This window comes from Juglans microcarpa x Juglans regia, chromosome 2D (assembly GCF_004785595.1).
Source record: "Juglans microcarpa x Juglans regia isolate MS1-56 chromosome 2D, Jm3101_v1.0, whole genome shotgun sequence".
Lineage (NCBI taxonomy): Eukaryota > Viridiplantae > Streptophyta > Magnoliopsida > Fagales > Juglandaceae > Juglans > Juglans microcarpa x Juglans regia.
Window position 1 is genome coordinate 16,793,552 of NC_054596.1, and position 22,967 is coordinate 16,816,518.

The window sequence follows — 22,967 nt, forward strand, 5'->3', positions numbered from 1 at the left end:
ATTATAATTTTTTTAAATTTTTATATAAAATATAATAAACAATACAACTTTTTTAAATCTTAAAATAATTTTTTTAAATTTTTATATAAAATATAATAAATAATTTAACTTTTATTTTATTACGCGTAAATCATCTCAATTATCAATAAATTCAAGGCGTTGCAACCCAGAAAATAATTTCTCGAGAATGGAGGTAGTACTTTACTTTTTTCTATATATATTATTCAGGTCGGCTGCAATGGTACAGCCGCAAACACTTTCCGATAGGAGAGAGGTATTTAGGTCGGCTGCGATAATATGGGTTGCAAAGCAAAGGCTATTTCGATTGAGAAAAGTACTATTTTTTAAAGAAAAAAAAAAGTATAATCTTATTAATTATATTTCCATCTTTTTAAATATTGTCATTCTCAGTAAGCATCACATTTGGACCGGGTTTCGATGCCCAGATGAATCTGTGCTGTCTTTTATATTTAGGATACGTTTGTTTCTGAACATTTTTTAACTTATTTTAATTTATTATTATAATTTTTTTAAATTTTAATATAAAATATAATAAATAATTTAATTTTTTCAAATTTTAAAATAGTAATACTATTAAAAAATAATATTTTATCATCTTAACTCAACTCAACTCAACTCACTTTAATATCTAAACGCAACCTTAATCTGTCTATCTAAACGACAAAATATAAAATTTTATCATTTTTAATTTTTCAACTATTGCTACTATTGATCTGCTATAAAGTTTCATCCACTTCTACAGTACCATTACAGTACTACTATCACATTTTTAATAAATATAATTATCTATTAGAATTTTTTATTTTATTGTAATATATAATTAGCAAAATATATTTCAAATTTTATAAAATATAGTATAATAAATAACTCATAAATAGAATAATTTCATTTAATAAAGAAATGTGTTCATATTTGAAAATATTGAAATAATCATGATCAACTATAAAAAATATATTTTAGAAAAGTCAAAATATTTATGAATTTTTAAACTAATAATAGATATTACTTAATTTTAATAGATTCATAATATTTTCCACTCAATAAATTACAAATATTTTTTAATAATTGGTGGGATCCATTACTTTATCAAATATCCAAAAAGTTAAAACTATCTCATGTCATCTCACTATCTAAACATTTTCTTTTACAAAAAATCTCATTACTATTTAAAATATCTCATTTCATCTTATTGAACTGCATAACCAAAACAAGGCCTTAAAATGATATTTCTCTCCGAAAGAGTAGACGGTGGTGCACATTTGTAGTTGTCTCATTGTCTGTCACCATTAGAGCAAAATAGATAGATGAGAGAGATGGGTATCATGCTATTTTATTTTCTGCCTTTTTCTCTATATTATTTATTATGTCCATCGTATATAGCTGAGATATCTTTCCTTTTCCAAGGAGATACAACTCCACTATATATATATATATATATATATATCTTTCCTTTTCCAAGAGAGATGAAATTCTCAGCCTCAAGATAAACTGCAAAACTCGATCGTTCAGGTATTAGAAATCGTCCACTACCCCTATATCCCTGTTTTGTGGACGTACGAGAGAGATTCACTACAAAACAACCCGATTTTTCTGGGAGTGCTTCTATTTTCCCAGCTTTTCTCAGCAACATTCAAGGAAATAATAACAAAGAAAGGAAAACGTACGCGGCTTTCTACACAACAGATAAAAGAACACGAGGGAGGATAACAACAAGTACAACAAAACACCTTATGAAAAGTAGTAGGTGGAAATTAATTACAGATGTATTTTATAGTCCAAAAGTTAAATTAATGTCTAGTGGGCACCAACATACTACAACCGGCAACAGTAAGTACAAGAGAGAAACCCCCCCCAAAATAATCTAAAACCCACAAAACTACATTCATAACTACAATTCAACAAAATAAAAATAAAAATAAAAATTGCTATATCAACCACTAATACTCCGCATCTTCAGTATCCAGTGGGGAACTCACATTTACCAAACCCTGCAAAGAGAAGAGAAAACGCACACGCAAAATACCCTTTAGTCAGAGTAAAAAGTAGAAAAGTAAAAGCAAAATCCAGCCACGAGAAAGAAAGCTCAGTGATATTTTGATATCACAAACCAAGGGAAAAACACATCTTTGACAGTTTTCGACTTGTCTTCCTCTCTTTAGGAACGACTTTCATAGCTCACTCCTTACCGTCTGTAAAAGGACATATTACGATGACACGGTAACCTGCATCCCGGATTTACAAGCAAAATATCTCTTTTTGCACCAATTTTGAACATTAATCCTGAAGTTGGAGTTGAAAAAACGTATACTTTCTCGAGCAAGATACCATTATCTAACTATCCAATTAAACACGCTGCAATAGCTAGTCCTAACAATGACATTCTGTAATGCAAATATTGAAGAAAATAATAATATTAATTGCATAAAAAAACTGTAATAATTAGAGAAATAGATAGAATACGCACTGGGTGGTTGCGTGACCACGTACGCCGCGCCACCAAAGTAGCAAGAACCACCCGCACGGCCCTTCCTCTGGTAATAACTGTTGAAGGCGAACGAGGCGTGGGCGTTAAGCGTGTTGGGATCGTAACACGTGGAACCCGGCTGGATCGGCCGGCAGTCCGCTCCACCCTCGCCACAAGCGAAATCTAGAGCCGCCTGCAGCTTCTCCTTCCCAACTTCACCCTTCGCCACGCACCAAGTATTCCCCGCAGAACTCGTCGACACTCCTCCTGTTCTGCCGCTCACCGGTGGGGTCGTCATTCGTTCTTGGCCGGGTAGCGGTGAACGGTTGTCGTGGTAATTCTTCAACCCCTCCACGGTGAATGGTATGTCGTAGACTTTCTGCTCGTTCGGGTAGAAAAGCCCGTAGTTTCGCTCCGAAGTGGGACCGTTTTTCTGGTTCTCATTGAACAGAGCAAAGAGATAGACGGTCAGATCCGCTTTGGGTCTCAACGGGGTTCCTCCACCAGTCAGGATCCTACGGACCATGTTTCCATTGTAAGCAGCGGCGTTCTGCATCGATGCGCCTATCTCGTTCTCGTCCCCGTCGGAAGGCCAACCTGTCTCCGTTACGACCAGTTTGATGTCGTCGTACTTCAATGCAGACAAGGCGGCAAAAACGGCGTCGATTTGAGCGTCGAATAAGCTGAAGTACCGTAATCCGTTACCGGCGTCCACAACACCCGGATTTTCACGGAACAGAGCGTAGTCCAACGAGATGACGTCGGAGTTTGACTCGTAGGCGAAGAACGGGTACGCATTCACCATAAGGTATGACCCGGTTTGGCGGAGGAAGTCCAACATAGGTTTGAAAACGGACTCGACTAGTTCGGGTCTGAACGACCCAGCAGAAGACGGATAAGAGTTTTGGAGGGCGCTGAGGGCTATAGGGGAAGAGACTTTGATGGCATTGTTGAGGTTGAGCTTAACTAGAGCGTCGTGGACGTTTTTCATGGCGGGTATGAGGTACCGAGTCGTATTACGTGTGTCCACGAAAACTTCGTTTCCGACGGCAATGGCTTCGATCTGGGTGGAGGGATGGTAGGCGGCAATGTTTCTCTGGACCCATGCGGCGGCAAAGGACTTACTTCTGGCCGCGGCAAAGAGTTGCTCGTTGGGAAGGTCCACGGTCACCTTGATTCCGGATCCGGATAAGGCTTTGAGAACTGCGGGGTCGGTGTCGAAGACCTTGACCCGCTCTAGACCGTGCGATTTGAGAAGCTCCACCACCTTTGTTGCCGAGGGAAGGTTGTTGGCGATTCGGCCATAGTTTACTCCTATGGAACCGGCATCTGCAAAATGTAGAAACATGCGCGTTAAGAAAACAAAACACTACTCAGAAACTGTTAAAAGGTGAAAAAAAAATGAAAGAAAATGTAAAAGGATTTGTTTACTCGTCCGGAAAAACGAAGCAATGAAGCAGTGAGGAAAAAAGAAAGAGCTGCAAAAATGTATGCCATGTACAAAAAGCCATTTTGAAGGAAATGCTTAAAAACTGGCAAATATAGGATGCCATTTTTCCAAGCAAGCCATTTCGAAGGAAATGCTAAAAAAACAGAACATTGTTTATAATAATATTTTCCTGGGAACCAAATGGGAAATGAGAAAGCAGCTAATTTGAAACCTGAAAATGTGAAAATGGAAACGAGCAAGAGGAAGCAAAGCAAAGCAAGGCGCTCCATGCGGTGGTTCTCTGACAAACAGAGCATGAGAGAAGGAGCTCTGTTCTCGGGGTTAGTACGAAGGCCGCTAAAGAACGCTAGGTTTACTGGGTTAGAGTGAGCGACGGAGTGTGGATCTTTTATTTTGGGGGGGGGGGGGGGTGAGAGAGAGCGCAGTGGTTAAGGGGGGAATTGAGGGGATCGAGGGGGTAATGAGGTGGGACCCATTTGTCAGCCATAAGGCTGAGACCCCACTATATGTGGCTGTGTAAAATTACATCAGTGTCTGTTACATGCACAAATCTCGAGTATCTCGACCGTTGGATTCGAAGCTCCCCCTGAGACCCACAAGAATGACGGTGGATATACTAGGAGACGTTAGAGGTCGTTCGATCAATGGTGTGAGTACCCACGTGGGGCCCTCACAGAAATCGACCGTTCCGGTACTGTTGCCAACGACTAAGTGAGACTTAAAAAAATAAAAATAAAAAAAGAGAGAAAGGAATGCGTGGAGGGTGGGATCATCATCATCATCACCATCGAACTACTATTGACTCGTGTGTTTTGTAGGGAGTGAGCTGTTGCTTGCTTCTTAGCTGTAAGTCAACAACAGAGATCGAAACACGGTCACAGGGTCAGGGTATTATAGGGTAGGGCCCAGGCGTTGAATATTGTCCAACGTCCGAGTAAACATAACACTAATGGCTGCTTTGATTATTAAATTTTTTAAAATTTTATACAAAATAAAATAAATAATTTAATATTTTAAAATTTTTAAAATAAAAATTATATTAAAAAATTATATTATAACAATATAGTATTTTTATTTAAATTTTAAATTTTATTTCATCTTTATAACTAAACGAGACTTGAATTTATAATTTCATTTTAGAACTTTTCTTTTAGCATTTTTCACTAATTTTTTTTATTACTTCTTGTTTTGGACGTGCTCGGCCGCAACCAATCTCAACCACTGATCTGCGATAAGGTAAGAGGGTAACCCGGTGTGACTAGTGCACCTCTAATAACTAAGTAAAAAATGTGTGTTTTGCCTTACTATGAGGGATTAGAAAAATTACTTTGGACTGCTAACATTGATCCTTTATATTAGAGTAGATTATTGCTGATTAAAATAGTTCAATCCCTTTCCCCAATCTCGAGGTCTTGATTATAAAATTCTCGAAATATGCTTTAATAAGAAGAGAATTAGCGTATTGAGGATAAACATCTCGTTGTTTCCTCAAGGGTAAATATCCTTGACTAGCTACAGTTACCATATCAATCGCATTGGGTGGTATTATCTCATGGTAGTGAGTGTATGGTGCACATTCAATTTTTAAACTCGTTGGGCCCATTATTTGTACATCTCCCACAGTATAGTTGGGCCCATCTAGTGGAGATAAAAGAGCCTTCGTCACTAAGGGCATAGGGCCAATAGTAACCTACTCTTACGACCTTTCTCACCAAAGCTCTTCCTCCAGAGTGAATTCCGCACACTTTTTCATGTATCTCTACTATGACGTATTGTGCTTCCAAAGGAGAGCCGCGCCTCAATAAGGGGGTCGACAAACCCCGCTTGTAGAGAATTTCGTCAATCTTGGTGAACTGTGCAGCTCTTCTTTTGATCTTCCTTGCCTCTTCCTTTTCTGTTGGGAGCTCTCCAATATCTAGGTACTTCACTACTTATTGAGCTCACTTTGGCTCTCCTAGTCCCATCTCGGCGACTTTGGTCTTGACAACGGGGACTTATATCACTCTGCTTTCAACTTCCCATGATAGGAAGGATTCCTCCATTCCTGAGGTTGTTTGTGCTAGTATGTCCGCTATGCTGTAACTTTCTCTCGATATTTGTTCGATGATGAAGTAAAAAAAAACCGATCATGCTTCTCCCATCCTAACTACATGTACTTTTTTAATTTTTTGCCTTTTGTCATGTACATTCCCAATACCTGATTAACAAGTACTTGGGAGTTCACCTTTATCTCGACCTCGTTAGCTCCTCGTGTCTCAGCTAACGATAGTCCTACTACTAATGCTTCGTACTCGGCTTCCTTGTTGGTGGTTTTAAAAGCAAGTTTAGCCATGTGATGGTGTTCATGCCCAAAGTCACTTATTATGTGGAGCACTACTCCCCCGCCAGCGCAGCGGGATGAGTCGTCGACAAAAACCTAGGGCTTCCCAACTGATGTGGTAGCCACTTTTTCAGGAAAGTCAGCAAATTCAATGATTAAGTCTGCTAAAATCTGCCCTTTTGTTGCGTGTCTCGGGAGGTAATCAATGTCAAACTTGCTCAACTCAATCTACTAGCCCACTAGGAGTCTTGAGGCATCTGGTTTCTGTAGTATCTTTTTTAGAGGAGCTTCTATCAGGACCTTGATAGGGTGACCTTGGAAATTAAGTTGCAACTGCCTAACAACAATTACCAACGCAATGGCTAGCATCTCTATTTAAGGGTATCTCGACTTTGCATCGCGCAGTGCGTGGCTCGTAAGTATACTAGCTTCTAAACCAGTCCTTCTTTGACTAGAATCGTCAAAATGGCATGGGGTGAAACCACTAGATATACATAGAGTGTGTCCCCTTGCTCGGGTTGTGTTAGTAATGGCGGGCTGGATAGGCATTGCTTCAGTGCTTAAAATGCTCAATCCAGTTGTCACTCCGAGGGTGTACTTCACGCAAGACCCTAAAAAATAGTAGGCATTTGTCTGTGGATCTGAACACAATTCTATTCAATGCCGCCACCCTGCCAGTTAATCTTTGAGAGAGGGATAAAAACCAATACGGAGAAAATCAAGGTGAACATGGATATGAAGCCCCATTTTCCAGAAATTCTTCTAAGTCGAAACCAAAGGCACACTTGGCTGGGTTCAATTTCAATTTGTACTTGCGTAACACGACAAAGGCTTCCTTCGAATCTTCCAAGTGTTGGGATGGCTCTTTGCTTTAAACTAGTAGATCATTAACGTAAACCTCCATACTTCGCCCAATCTGCTTTTTGAATATTCAATTTAAGAGTCTTTGATATGTTGTCTGGGCGTTTTTCAACCCAAAGGGTATGACTTGGTAGCAGTACAATCCTCGGTCTGTTATAAAGAGGTGTTTTCCCCGTCTGCCGAGTTCATTCGGATCTGATTGTACCCTGAGTAGGCGTCGATGAAACTCAGCATCTGATATTCCACTATAAAGTTGAAAATTAAGTCAATCCATGGTAGTGAGAATTGTCCTTTGGGCACGCCTTATTGAGGTCAGTGAAGTCTACACACATCCTCAATTTTCTATTAAACTTTTTTACAAGTACAACATTGGACAGTAGTGAGCTTCCCTGACAAATCCCGCAGCGAGAAATCAGTCGACTTCTTCGGCTATGGTCGTATACTTATTCGTGTTGAATGATCTCTTCTTCTAGCAAACTTTCTTGCTGGCAGAATCAACACAAAGTCGATGCTTAATGATCGTGTTTGTTTATCCTCAGCATGTCTTCGTGGCTCCATGCAAATACGTCCTTATGTTTGACCAGAAGTTGTTTCAATGCCTTTCGAACCTCAGGCTAGAGCTTGGTCCCAATTTGTTTTGTAGTCCTTGGTCGTCCTAGGTGCAATGTCACTAGCTTCAGTGGTTCATTGGCTTATGCTTTCAGCAAGTTTTCTTCATCTCGCATTTCTATGCCATGGTCGAGAAAGACCGATGGTGGGAGAGGGACTTCGCCCCTACTCTAGTTTTTCACAGTACCTACATCTACTCCTCCCTAGTTGAGTTCTTGGACATAACACTCCCGAGCTAGGGTTTGCTCACCTCGAACCTTTCCTACTCTCACCTGTGTCGAGAATTTTATCTTCAAATGGTAGGTAGAGGTGACTACTCTGAGGCTATTCAAGAATGGACACCCCAGTATAGCGTTGCAGGATGAAGGAGCCTAGACCACTAGGAAGCTGTGGTGGTTTGCAACCCCTTCCCGGCTGTGACCAGTATGATTATTGTGCTCAAGGTGTGGGCAATTGTCGTAGTTTGTAAAGATCAATGCCCATCTTGGCAAATGCATCCCAAAAGAGGATGTCTGCTGAGCTTCCATTGCTGATCAAAATCCTCTTGGTAGTTTGTTAGCGATTAATAACATTACTACCAATGCATCGTCATGTGGGTACTGGACCCATTCTCAGTCCTCTTCACCAAAAGAGATGCTCTCTCCATGCTCTTTCACATCGTCTGCTTGGGTGGTCTATCTGTCGTATATGCTTCTTTATATCTCTTCATGTGAGTGTGCGCTTTTGTGGTGGATGTAGAGGTTCCTCCCCTAGTGCTATAGTACCGATTTCGCCCAGGGGCACCTCGCCATAGTTTCGGTTGTTACAACGAGCATCTCGGTCATCTCCCTTCGTTGGTCGCCGCATTTTTTGGCTCCTACTTTGTCAGGTATTTCGATCTCGCTCTGTTCTATGCCTAGGTGCTTGTTTCATGGGCTTCGAATGTTCGGCGACCAAACACTCCAATTCACCACTTCCTCGTAACTCCTCAAACTTTTCTTTTCAACGTATAACAGTCCTCCGTCCAGTTGGTGTCATTTTGATGGTTGGTACAAAAATGTCGCCCTTTCTTTGCCAGGCTATCTTTTGTTCGGTCTGGCAACCAATGCTCCAACTGCGTATTCAAGTTGTTGTGGATGAATCTCGGACCACGTTCTCGAGGGGGCGCTCACCTTGTCCAATTTTCTCCGTAGTTCTTTGTTCACTCAACTTTCAAGGGTCTGTACCTTCTTCTTTCAACTTTGCTTTCCGTGGTGCAATTAGGGCTTATAGTATGTTTTCAGCATTAACAAAGTCATTGGCCCTATCCATGAATTCTCTTAGTGTTGACGGAGTCCTCTGTGCTAGCTCTACCATATATGGACTTTAAGGCCATACACCCCCAGAAAGGCTGCAAGCGTAATTTTCTGATCTTGATCATCGGTGGTTAATCGCTCTTTGTTGAACCGGGTGAGTTATGCTTTCAGGCTCGCTTCTTTTTTCTGTTTGATAGTCAGGAGGTATTTTGTGGTCGTCTTCGCCTCCTGTTGGCTATAAATTGCGTTAGGAACTACTCGGCCAATTCTTTGAAGCTATCAATCGATCCTGGTTGTAATGCTCCGAGCCAGCCTCTTGCTATGTCTTTTAGTGTCAATGGGAAAGCCCGGCATGCGACCTCCTTGGTAAACCCGTGAAGGGTCATTTGTGCCTTGAAGTACTCTAGGTGATCTTCCAGATCTCGTGACCTGTCATACAACTATATCTAGGGGTGAAAACCAATGTTTTAAATACCGTACCGGAAGCCGTACCAGTCAAGGCACTGGAACAAAATATTTCGATACCGGTACCGTTTCGTGTACCGTTTCAGGATAGTCGATATATAAATAAATTATATATATATATAAATTATATTCTAAAATAATAGTCTACATATGAATAAATTATATATAAATACATGTATATAAATTATAAATAGCCTAGTCTGAATTGGGGGTCAAAAAATAAGCTTGTAGTTTGAAAAAATGAAAAAAAAAATTTGAAGGCCAAAATTGAGGCCGGTACATAGGGTACCTGTACTGGCCTAGCGGCCGGTACGAAAAATTTTGACCGTACCTGCCAGTACGGTACGAAATTGAAAACAGTGGTGAAAATCGATCTAGATGGTTCGATTTTTGGCAAAAATCAAACCAACCAACCAACTGAATTTCATGATTGAAAACATACCGATCCTACCGATAAGGAGGAAGAATACCGACTGGGCTTAAGCCCTACCCAAACTTGTATATAATACACACACACGCACATATATAAATTCATTACCAAAACAACGTCATTTTAAGTTTAAACTAAACCTAATTGCCCCTCCCCAACAATCTCTTTTCCGCTCTCTCACAATCCCCACGGTGGAGCGGCCCGTGTCCTCGTCTCTTCCTCCTCTTCTTGTTAGACTCTCACTCTTGCAGCCGTGGGTTTGCTCATCCTTTTTACTAGTTTAATTTTTTTTATGTTTGTGATTTGTTGTGGATTTTTGTTGTATTTTGTTGTGGATTTGCTCCCTTTTTTTTTTAAATTTTTTTCCCAATTGTGACCATCTTGGGTGGGCGAAAGGACCAATGGTCCAAACCCTACAATCTGGGACACGGACGGGTAGCCCCACCCCCAGGAGTTAGTGGTGGATTCGAGAGGGCAAAAACCCCCTTCCACCCATGGAGGGGCGAGGTGCGAGAAGTGGACAACCTTGTCTCAAGGGTGCGAGTAGCAACAAGCTGGTTGATTTAGTCTTGAGCCAAAATCGAAACTAATTGACCAGTGAAGTTTATATAGGAAAACAGGTTGAAACCGACCGATGGAGATGGGGAAAATCCGCCATTTTGGTTGGTTTGGGCTCCCTCTTTTGGGCCTTTTTCTTTGCCTAATTCAATATTTTTTTGGGCCTTTTTTTTCAATTTCTAATTTGCTGAGTTTTTAAAGCTTATTTTAAATATTCAAGTTTCATTTTAATTTTAATGTCATTTGTAATTTTAGTTAGAGTTGGGAGCACAATCATGCGTCACAACTATTAAAAATTGAAGGCTGAAAATCAAGAAATATTAATAAGATTAAAACATTAAATATTAGTGAATTTGGATGACAAAAAATACAAAAATTAATTTATAAAAGCAAAGAAATATTGAATGATCAAAACATTACCAGATTCTAGGGATGAGCACTGACATAGTCGGAGTTCAAATCTAAACTTTGATTCTGATTTCTGTAGGCTTCGATCCGACTCCGACTTGTCGAAGCCTATTTGGATTTTGGCTTTTTTTAGCTTCATATTTAGCCTAGTTTTAAAAACAGAATTTCTTATAGACTTTCACATTTTAGTTTTTTCAAAAATTAAAAAATAAAACTAATCATTCACTATTGAGTTACTTATATATTAATATCTAGCTTATTTTTATATTATACTTATACTATAGTGCCTAATTATATGTTATCATACTATAGTATTACATATTCTTTCTATTGTCTAACTACATATTATTATACTATAGTATTACGTGTTATTAACTTATTATATTTGACTTTTTTCTATTCTAGTGTCTAACTTATTTCTATACTAGACTTATTAGTTATTTCTATACTAGTGTGTAATTTATTTGTATACAAGACTTATACTGTAGTGTCTAATTACATGTTATTATACTAATATCTAACTTATTTCAAACTTAATTATATACTAGACTTTCTAGTGTCTAATTATATGTTATTATACTTTAGAAAAGTAGTATTATGTATTATTAACTTATTATACTAAGCTTATTTCAATATTAGTTTCTAATTTATTTTTGTACTTGATTATGTATAGTAGTAATACTATAATGTTTATATATATATATATACTAAACTATTATCACTATATCTAAACAATTCTGAAATGAATCGGGAAGAAGGAAAAGGAGGGGAGGGGGTGGTGTTATTAAACCTTATATCTAAACAATGTCGTTTAGTGTATTAAACCAAATAATGACGTTTCATATATTTTTTTCTAAACTTTGAATGTAAAATGACGTCATTTCACTCACTTAAGTGAAACAACATCATTTTACATACAAATAATATAAATGTTATATATATATATATATATATATATATTATATTGACCGATTCGACATTTTGTACTAGGTTCAAATCAGGACCAAACGGACGGACGTCAGTTTTAACAATTTCTTACTACCAGTCGACTGAACGGTTCGCGTTTTTTATGGCCAGTTTGGTCGGTTTATGTACAACCCTAACTTTTACCTACTAAATAAATTGCTTATTTTCACAAAACCCATGAAAACTCGATTTTTTTTTTTAATTTTTCCCTAAAACTTCAGAAAGGTTTTTAAAAGTTCTATTGACCAAACATGGCCTTAGCCCTTTAAATTTGGTTTCTAGTGCTGGGCTCTCCGCCCATTACGCACATTTCCTTTAAATTTGTTAACGTGGATCAGTCATCATATGTATTATTGTCTTCCCTGAGTGGGCTATCATATGACGATGTCATAATTACTGGTTACTACCCTCTTTTGAGGCCCCATTGCGACTTCCCAGTGAATACCTACCATCTAATTACAGTCTCGGACTCCATTGTTTAGGGCATATGTAGTGAATTAGGCATAGTTAAAATTTAGTCAAAAATAGGCTAGCTAATTCAAAATACACCCATATTAAACTTTCTAAATCTTCAATCAATTTAACATTAGAATTTTTTAGTAGCCAAAATTGCTGGTCATATATTATTTTTACATTAAATATTCTTCCCGCTCAGACGAATTTTGGTGCAAGCCTTTGGCAAAATACACATCTCCATTTCACACGAGCTCTAGCAAAATACACATCTTCATTTCTACACTTGGCCATTGTCGACCGCCATAGCCAGTTGGAAGTATTGAACAACCATAGAAACAGCCACCGAACACCTTCCGATAAGCCCACGTCATCGATGATTTTTCTTTCTGTCTGCTTCGTGCTGTTTGGAGTTTTTTGCTGTTTTTGCTGATTTTTTATGGTTGTTGGTTTTCTATAATTTTCGGTTTTTTGCTTGTTGGTTTTTCGGTTGTTGATTTTGCTTATTGTGCATATTTAGATGCCCCTATTGCATTCGAGCTCGTCAAAGTTGGGTTTCAAACTAATTTAAAGGATCCTTATGTTTCATATTGAAGTTGAATTCATAAATCTCTCACTTCTTATTCATATTAAATCATGGGCAGGAAATTCTAGAATTATGAGACAGTGCCATTTTTTGTTTTAAGCCAAATTCATTCATGGGAAAAATATGACTTATGACTGTTAGAAAATTATATCCATTAGGATAATATGAATGTTAAAAAATTAATGTTCTCTTTTTTAATAAGAAATAAATATTTTAATTACCATTAGAATTTAAATAAATGAAAAAACAGAAATAGATATTTTAATGTAATAGTGATAGAGTTAGAGAGTTTGTTATTTGGTATTGATGAAAAGTGGCTAGCTAAATTAGAAAAAATGAATTTCATAATCAAATTTTTGCTAAAGAATAGTTAGGCCACTACTAATGTTATATATATATATATATATATATATATATATATATATAATATAGCTCTTATAGATTTGAAGTTGGCATTGACGAAGTGTCTACCATGATCAAAAACACTATGAGCATATGGGCATTGGACTAAGTTGTGTAATTGCATAAATAAATATGAGAGGATGGGAATCACGTCTCTACTTGTTCGTGCTCTTCTCTCCTCTCACTTTTTCTCACCCCTCAGGCGCTCTCCCCGCAACGAATATTATTGGTTCGCCATCGATTGCTCTGTATTATTTGTTCTGTTGATTACAGAGTGCATGCCATGGCAGTGTAGTGATTTTATTGTTTAGGTGTGTGAAGAATCCTATGTAGGCACTAGGGGCTTAATTCCTTATTTGAATATTTTGCCGAGGAGCTGGGTGGGTATTAATTGAAGGCTTTTGCGCTTGTTGCACTTTGTTTTGTTATTGCCGAGGTAGTTACTCTCAAGCTCTCTCTCCTCAAACTCTCTCCCCCTCAGTCGATCTCAAGCTCTCTCTCTACTCACGCTATCTCTCTCTCTCTCTCTCTCTCTCGATCCTCAAGCTCTCTCTCTCTCTCCTCTCAATCTCTCAAGTTCTCTCTCCTGTCAAGAATCTCCAAAGCTTGCTGTAGCTTTCCATCTTTACAGAGTCATGAATTAAGGTGGGTCGGTATCATACAAAATCTTGCTTCTCAGATTGTTTATTATCCGGAAAGGTAATAGATTTGAGCTTTATGAGAGTTGTATGATGATGAAAAGGCAGGGAAGAAAGAGCCAAAGCGATTGGGGGATTTGTTTGTGTGAGATTTATTCAACTGATGTTGATTTCATTGTTTCCTTCTTAGAATGTAAACGTGCCAAAATTTCATTGTGAAGGTATAAATCCCACTTTTTCACCCCGACCGGCCTCTAGCCTCACTCAGATAATAACATGTAATACTATAGTATAATATAATAACATCTAATATTATGGTATGATAACATATAATTAAATACTATTATATAAATCTAGTATAAAAATAAGTTAGATATTAGTATAGAAGTAAATCAGAAATGAATGATTTAGTTTTAGTTTTTAATTTTTGAAAAAATTAAAATTTAAAAGCCCACAAGAAATTCTTTTTCAAAAATAGACTAAATATGAAGTTAAAAAAAAATCCAAATCCAATCCGACTCCAATTATGTCGGTGATCACCCCTAACGTGATGCATGTATAATGGATTTGACATTTTTTTTTTCTTGCTTCGGCTGGAAATGGAAGATGGTGAAGAAAGCTAGTTAGCAAAGCTCTTTAGCGAAGTTCAATTGTAGAAGTTTTGTGAGCGGTAGCAGACCTCTGTGTACCTTGCTAACTGTAGCTGTCGCACCAAAAGCTTTGGCAGTAATGAAACACAGGCAGGATTTGAAACTTCAATGGCATATTAGTTTTGGTTCATCTTTGCTTAGATCGGGTCCGTTTAAATGCCCTTTATGTCCTGAAAGGGCGCAAGTTGTAGTTTCATCTTCCGATTCGCTTCTCTTCCATCTTTGGTTGAGGTTTGAAAACTTGTTTGGCATTCAAATATGAGCATTGCTCTGTTTTAAATTCAAATAATTTCTCAATTTCTATGTAATGTGAAAGATTGAAAATTTTACAGAAAGAACTCGTACAAACTTTATGAGCGAGAAAAGTTGCATCAACAATCGATAGAAATATACAAAGCCCACCTATACATACTATTTACATTCTCCAATCTGACTATATAGATACAAAGGGTATAAACCTAAAACTAGAATATATTTGAATCGGAAAGTCCAAAATGTTAAAGCAAGACTGCAAAGAACAAAAGAATCAACTCTTCCTACCATATACTTCAGTAACATGTCAGCTCGGTCAGCAAGCGTAATGGATGGCTTGTTCCTCCCCCATTTTCTTCTAAGTTAGCTTAATGTAATTAGTTTTATCAGTGGCTCTCTTTTTTTTCGAATACAGATCGACACCCTTGTCGGAGGTACCCACTTTTCCGTGTAATAGAAAAATATGATGAGGCCTCACTTAATGTGAACTTTCCTTCTTTCTTCTAACTGCAAAAACCACAATCAACCGAATCTGCTTAAGGATATGTATATAAGTTGGCAGTCAACCAATTGTATATAGATTTGTGTAGAATATGTTAGTGCAAAACAAAAAACAACTGTCCTCATTTGGCACATCTGACACCATGAAACTAATGATTCATTGGGAAAGTGGACCTCTAATTAAAGCAATAGAGCATATCATACAAACAGAAAGTAGCATGCAACAAATCATCTTGCTTTGTTTGCTACAATCTTCTGTAAGAAAGTGGCAGTCAATTATCTTCACAATGCAACTACTTACCGCCTTTTGAGTCCTAGATGCAGGTCTACTATGTCTTGAATCTGTACGTCGTGATCTATGGCTTTGACCAAATAATCTCTGGATAAACTCTTGTATATGATTATAGATGCTGCACAGCAACAAGTCAAAACAGTCATTAGCAAGAGAAGTGGCTGCAATCTAAAGATCAAGAGAAACTAAAAGTTTCAAGAGCAGTTATTTGCAATCTCCAAAAAAGCAGCACAACTTTGGGATTGTCCTGATGAAAGAACTTATATACAACTATTCTAAGCAGCAACAGGTCACCATGAAGTTTCTGAAAGCTCAAACCCAAATACAAAAGAGCTATAGGAGCGTCCATTAGAAACCTCAGCCAAAACTGGCAAACACAGTAAAGACCTTAAGAAAGTGCAAAAATCCAAAGTACTTGTACAAGAATTTGAAGGGAAACTATAAAGATTTGAATCAGAAGCATCGGTCGGAAGTAGTCTCACTGGTCAAACTGTATCCATGCAAAGTAATTTTGAACAATTCCATCAGCATTACCCGTAATTGTGTCAATCTACAATTTTTCTCTTCATCTTTCTGTAGAAGCAGTGTAGACTGCCTTGGTACAGATCTTATCATAGAATTCCATGACCATGTACAGGTTCTTTTCACTGATAACATTATGAACACAAACCTCACCCAAAGTGACTAAGGAGGTGGGCGGTGATACACAAACCGTGGACTCTCTGGGAGCAGAGTTCAAGAGAGCTCTGTAGAAGTGCAGCAAAAACCTCTCCTGGGCCCGCGTAAGGGTCTGGACTACCCTCCCGTCACCCGGCAGGACGGGGAAAGACGTAGCTGGAGAAGCCTGGGCAGGAACCACGGCCTGAGGTACCTCAGCCATTTGATCATATCAGAACAACCACCACCTAGTTTATTTATTACTTCAACATTTTTGCCTATAGCTTTAGATTTCCTAACAAGTATGCTATAAACATATATAGAATATCTGGTTTCTGAACTTTAAATAAATAAATAAAACTCATTACAACAATTGTTTTACACCATACATTTCAGCTGCCATGATCATAGCCACGTAACCATCCAACTAGATGTTGTAATTGGCCAAAAATCTATACATATATGTGTATCATAGGATATGAAGGAGTTTGAAATCAAACAAGTAATTCTTATGTGATTCAAAAGTAGAATAACTAATTAAGTATACCTAAGACGATGCCTGTTGCAGGCTGTGAAGAAGGCAACAAAACCATTTAATATACTCCTTAGAGCTCGGAAGACCTGAAAACAAAAGGGAAATTATCATAGTTAGTAGACGTCTTCTTAGCGAAATTACTTGCCTATTCGCACATAATCAGATGCAATACTTTCTTACAACCTGGGAAAAGAGATCATTCCAAAGCGAACGCCAAATGGAAACTTCATATGTTCTCACTGTTGCCTCGGAAGCTGAAGCAAGCTGAAAGATGCTACTAATAAACTGCCATATTTCTCCAAGCATCTCATATATGCTAATAGAAACAAAAACCACGAAACTGGCTAACGCAAGGACCATGCGAACTGGAGCATAGACCAGTTCCCAAAGGATCCAAAATATAGGATATAAAATGGATGTTGCTGCAGTATAGAGCAAACAAGAAAATACACAATCAGTAGCATATCAAGCTAACCATATGACCTCGCTTAAGAGTTACAAGGATGAGTAATCCAAAAGAGCTGATGACCTACCAATGCTCCAGATAACTGAGAGGCTAAACCATATTGGCAATAGTAAGATCTCAAAGAGATACTCCACTATACCCAAAAAGGACCCAATCACTATCCAAAGGACAGAAGAGAAGCTCTCCACCACTTTGATAAGTTCATTCCAGACTGGAATAAAAAACCCAAAAACTTCCAAAAGTGGCTGTAGCAGTGGCTGGGTAAAAACTGAAAGGAAGGATCGGGCGGCACGTGTAATTGTAAGAAACCACTGAACAGCCTTCTGAAAATTATGTAGGAATAGCATTGTTCCCAAGTACTTGATCCTTGACACCATCTCCCAAGTCTCTATCCAATCCAACAGAGGCCCACACAAACGAAAAGCAGTTGCCTTAAGTACTGGGACATTTTTGTATAAATCATAAAATCCTATGAGAACAGTGACAACTGAGATCAGAACATACAAGACTCTTGCCAAAGGGCACATCCATGGGCGATAAAGATGGCAAAAACCTGGGTATGACTGAAGGAAAATAACCCAGGATGGAAGCCCAGCCTCTAACAAGGTAAGTAACCGCAAATCAGACATTATTATTTGCCCTAATTTAAACGGGAGATCGTGGTCATTGAACCGAAACAAAATCAAGACATCACTGTAATGGGTAGCTTCAACTGGATCTTCGTAATCACTGGAACAAGTTTCTGAGTTTTCTAATGAGTTGTCAATTTCTCCTTGTATTTTCTCAGAGTATGTATTATCTTCAACTCCAGTACTAATGGACTTCATTACTTTTCTTCTCTTATAAGGCCCAGTGGGTGGAGGAGGCGTGTGAAACGCACTTGTATTTTCATCAGTAGCAGAATATAAACTAAAATTGCCACCAAGGTGGTGGAAACAATTATCCTCAACATATGGATCATCGGTGCAGGCAATTTCATCATCATCAATAGGGATACCTCTTGAGAAATTTTCTTCAGCGTCATAAAATACTTCTCCTGCAAAGCTTCAACTCATTATTAAAAGTTCACTTGGGTCAGTAGTATAGACATAATATAGTTCCAGCAACGTGGCATATTGTAACAATTTAAGACTTGTCAAACCAGATAAGGGTAAAATATATGTATATTTAAACATACTTTATATAGACAACTTTCAATATAGATTGTTGAAAGGCAAGCAATGGAATGCTGAAAAGAAAACAAACAAGATGAAGACGTTTAGTGCCTATTAAGACAAATAATTATACAAGCATTTTAATGACAAGGTTTACAAAATGTTTCTTTGGCACCTCACCCCTCAAAAACCACAAAAAAAAAAAAAAAGAGTGAAATACATATAAAGGAGCCATGTCCTTAAAGTTATATGCCAGCAGCTGTTTATCACTATTGCATAACAACATCTGATGCAGATAACCTATTGTTATATAGTGAACACCAGTCCAGATGTGTTCATTCTGATTTGCTTCTAAAATATAGAACAACCATGGCCTCATAATGTTTTGAAACGCGAAAATTCAAGATACACCACACATATCTTAGTGCACAAGGAAATCTGCAGCTCCATGTGGTACAAGAAGCAAATCTTTGGCTAGGTTATTTTACCCCATCAATTAACAACAATAACATTAAATTAAACTGTCCTATCAACATGGAAATTGTCGCTTGTTTCCATGTACATACTTCACAGGGCAAGAGGCATCCATAAGGCCACCTTATGCATCAAATGCTTGCCGAACAAAATAAGAAAGAGCATATTGAAACAAATTTATAAGTCCCAAAATTGACTTTAAATATGGAAATTGCTGCTTGTTTCCAAACATGCACAGACACAAAGCAAAGAGCAGAACAAACAAACCCCCACATGTGCAGATAAAAAGTTAAAGCAGAACACACAACGCCATGTCTGATACCTAAAATCCAAATGTCTCAGTCTAACATCATATCACTGAGGAAGAACAACACTCAGGTGCATCTCTTAAATCATAAAACATCCATTTTCTTCTAATGCAGATCAGAAAGTATGATGGCAAAAGAGTACCTATGGCAGAATCAAGATACTCTTTCAAGAGTTTCTTTTCAGAGGGCGTCCCCAAGAACCATGAAGATATAGAGCTTGCAGCTTGAGCTATAGTATCAAATTCCCATCTTTGCATAACTTTGGCCTCTATAGCCAGACATGTATCAGTCTGCACGTGACATCAGAACCATGGAACACAAATGACATTCAAATAATTGAATAAAGAATATGGAGCATGTAGAAAGAATAGTACCTGAAGCTCATTCAAGTAGTTGATGCCTCGAACATTGCTCCATGAAACTTCAAATACAATAAAGCCATACAAGGTACTATGCAACTCAGTGCTAAAAAGAGAAGAATCACGAAGTTTTTTTACAGGTAGCAGAACCCTCTTATGGGACAACGTTGCCGCATCAACCAATGAGAACCATTTCTGGAGCTTGTCTGATTTTCTAGTGTTCGATCCGCAACAAGACTCCTTTTCTACCTTTCTCTCCCTCCGTGCTTTCGTGTTTGCAAAAGGAGATAACCTTGACTGAATTAAGAAAAAAATCTTTAAAATGAGTAAAGCAAGATAATTCAAACACAAAAAGATACTCTTAACAACCTTGGTAACCATCAATTGCCATAACTGGGCTCGTCTTGAGCCTAGGTCTCTCAACCATGGTCGATTGTCCACCAAGATATACAACTTCTTGCTTTCACTAGCCAGGAAAAGGCTAAGATCTGACAGATAAGACTGCAAGTCACTGCAATCACAAGATGCATCATATTAGTAACGATTCAACCAAACAAGAAGGTACCCTTCAAAGTTAGCACCACCACTATATCAGATAGTTGGCCAATGAACAAAATTATCGCCAATATTTTACTAATTTTGTCCGATCCCTAAAAGACCATTACACGGATACTCTCCAGCAGAAAGTTAAATGTTTGTAATTTGTCTCGTACGATTCACTTGATTTTGCATCAACCCCAATCGAAAAGCTCTAAATGAATTTAATGTTAACCAACTTCAGCAAATGTTCAACCATATTCAACTCCTTAACTAAAGCCAGAATCAAATTAGACACTACAAATCTGAGAAAAGGAAGGACTAACTAATGAGCAAAGAAACATTAAAAATCACATAAAAAAAAGTTTGAAAATGTACTCGTTCTTCTAAACCAATCTTCACTCATATACCCCAAATTCCAAAAAGAAACAAGAAAAAGGTGATTCCAAACTATATCGAGTGAAATCAAAGAAGGTCACAGAAAACATGCATCGAGTTTGAAAATTTTAACCAATCATGCAAATATGAAAAAGAATTTAAGGGAAGAGAAAAAGAAGAAAAGAGAGAAAGCTTACCCAATTTGCAAACTTGTGAGGGGGAAAAAGCATTGCCCATCATCACCATTCCCCATCAACAAGACTCTGTACGCCGAATTTCCCAACCAATTCAGAAGAGTTCACTGCTTGACACCATTATATACAGAATTCACCACGTTAAACATATTTACAAAAAACTCACGCACATATATATACACACCACACAGAAAAATAGAGAGAGGACCTCGAATCCATGAGAAGGAAGGAGGAGAAACGAGAATGACAAAGATGGAGTGGGAGAGGGAGAGATCGCAAAGGAACTTCATAAGAGAGAGGGAGTCCAGGGTGGAAAAATGGACGGCGGCAGAGAAATCCAACGGACAAGAAGGAGCAGACAGGCGCAGCAAAACAACCGGACGGGTAGAGACCTTCTATATATATATATATTGAGAGGAGAGAGAGAGAGAGAGAGGGGGTTCGGTGCGGTATTTATAAAGGCGAATTCATTCATCCGCAAAACTCGATAAATAGTTGTTCTCTCTTTTTACTGCGACTGCCACGAATCAGATTCAAATTATAATATAATTAATAATAGAAGAGAAATGCTTTTGTGTCTGTTCTCTCTCTCTTTCTCTCTGTTTCGGATCTGTGATGAATTTCCAGTTGGTTGGGTTGGAAGACGTTTGCCATCGAGGAGGTGGATAAGTTCGAGTTTAGACGCGTCAAATGAGAACCAGGGGGGGGGTATAAGTGTAAAATCAAGATAATCGGTATCAAGTACCTTCCCGCCACGATCGTCGACAGGGACACAGATAAGAGAGATGGAGAGATTTCTGGGAAGGAGAGGTTGGAAAAGGCAAAGGAAACGTACACTGGGCTATAACCGCGACATTCGCCCTTTTAGAGATCAGATGCTATCCATGATTCCATTCAATTTTGACGTGTCGTTCCATATAAAGTTAACATCCGTCTCGTGGATTCTACGTACTCTGCCTCTTATGATAAAGTAAGTTAAAATAATAAAATATTATTTTTTAATATTATTATTATTTTAAAATTTAAAAAAATTAAATTATTTATTATATTTTATATTAAAATTTAAAAAAATTATAATGATAAATTGAAATGGATTGATGATCCAAACAAAACCATAATCCCAATTCACAAAATGTTGATCTCATCATTACATAATTTTTTTAAATTTTTATATAAAATAATAAACAATTTAACTTTTTAAAATCTTAATTTAATTTTTTAAATTTTTAAAATAATTTATTTTATTTTTTTCTTATTAGTTGGATGAGAATTTCTTCTCGTTTCCGAAATGACATGAGAATATTCTTTGAGCTCTACGAATTTTTGGTCCGAGAAAGAATAAATAAATATAAAAAAAAAACGAGTTATTAATATTATTTAAGAGATTCACATAAAAATCACTAGTGCATTGTTACAATCACAGAGATTTCATAAATATTATAGAACTTATATTTTTATATATGTCCATCACAATTTAGATTGCGTTTGAATCTTAAGATTAGTTGAGTTGAATTGTAAATAATAATATTATGTAAAATAAGTTTAACTTATAAGAAATTAAAAAAAGAATAGATTTCATAATTAATTAATTTAAATTAAGATAAATTAAATTAATCTTCCAAACAAAGCATCAATGTTTAAAATCCTAAAAGTTGGCGAAGGAGGATTGCCTTTAATAAGAAGTGTTGTGGTCCCATATATAATTAAGGTAGAAAGAGATGATATTTGTAAGCTACTTATTTAGGTACTATCGTCCTTTTAGGGACTATCGTCCTTTTTGTATTTTTTTTATGTAAAGAAAAGAAGAAGGAGTTTGAAATTCTATAAAGTCATAACTTGTTTCCGGGTTCTTGAAGGCATTCCTCCTTTAAAACTTTTGCTAACATGGATCCATTTTTCTAATTATTTTCGCTATAAATTCAAGAAATGTAAAGACAAATTAGATGAGATGAGATTAAAATTAAAAGTTGAATAAAATATTATTAAAATAATTTTTTTTAATATTAATTTTATTGTGAAATTTAAAAAAATTGAATGGCCGAAGAGTGTCCCATGCAAAAAACTTATTATAGTGATTGCAATGCTAGGAAAGAGAGGATGTTAAAAAAAAAACAATGATTCAATGCACCGTAAGTTGAAACTGATCACCTTGGCTGAGGGAATAGTCAAACGTGGTTTGCATTAATTGTACAAATGGATGAATTGGTTGCTACCCCCAAGGTTGAACATTTATCACGAAAGTCAACTTTTGGTGTATGAGAACTCCACTTTTATTGTCTCAATTTTGTCGTTTAAGAAAAGTAAG

At 37.2% G+C, this 22,967-nt stretch overlaps 2 protein-coding genes across 2 annotated transcripts; both read right to left on the reverse strand.

The window, feature by feature from the left end:
• Nucleotides 1-1,729: 1,729 nt before the first annotated feature.
• On the reverse strand, nt 1,730-4,404 carry LOC121248604 (glucan endo-1,3-beta-glucosidase). The gene is made up of 3 exons (XM_041147115.1): nt 4,147-4,404; nt 2,486-3,814; nt 1,730-2,009 (listed from the first exon to the last, which is right to left on the reverse strand). The coding sequence occupies exons 1-3, from the start codon at nt 4,229-4,231 to the stop codon at nt 1,975-1,977; spliced, it is 1,449 nt and encodes a 482-aa protein (XP_041003049.1). The 5' UTR covers nt 4,232-4,404; the 3' UTR covers nt 1,730-1,974.
• Nucleotides 4,405-14,910: 10,506 nt separating this feature from the next.
• LOC121248603 lies at nt 14,911-21,495 on the reverse strand. Its single transcript, XM_041147114.1, has 10 exons — nt 20,871-21,495; nt 20,666-20,769; nt 19,923-20,064; nt 19,569-19,850; nt 19,337-19,484; nt 17,326-18,294; nt 16,976-17,214; nt 16,805-16,878; nt 15,610-15,718; nt 14,911-15,314 (listed from the first exon to the last, which is right to left on the reverse strand). The coding sequence occupies exons 2-10, from the start codon at nt 20,719-20,721 to the stop codon at nt 15,282-15,284; spliced, it is 2,052 nt and encodes a 683-aa protein (XP_041003048.1). The 5' UTR covers nt 20,722-20,769; nt 20,871-21,495; the 3' UTR covers nt 14,911-15,281.
• Between the last annotated feature and the right edge of the window lie 1,472 nt (nt 21,496-22,967).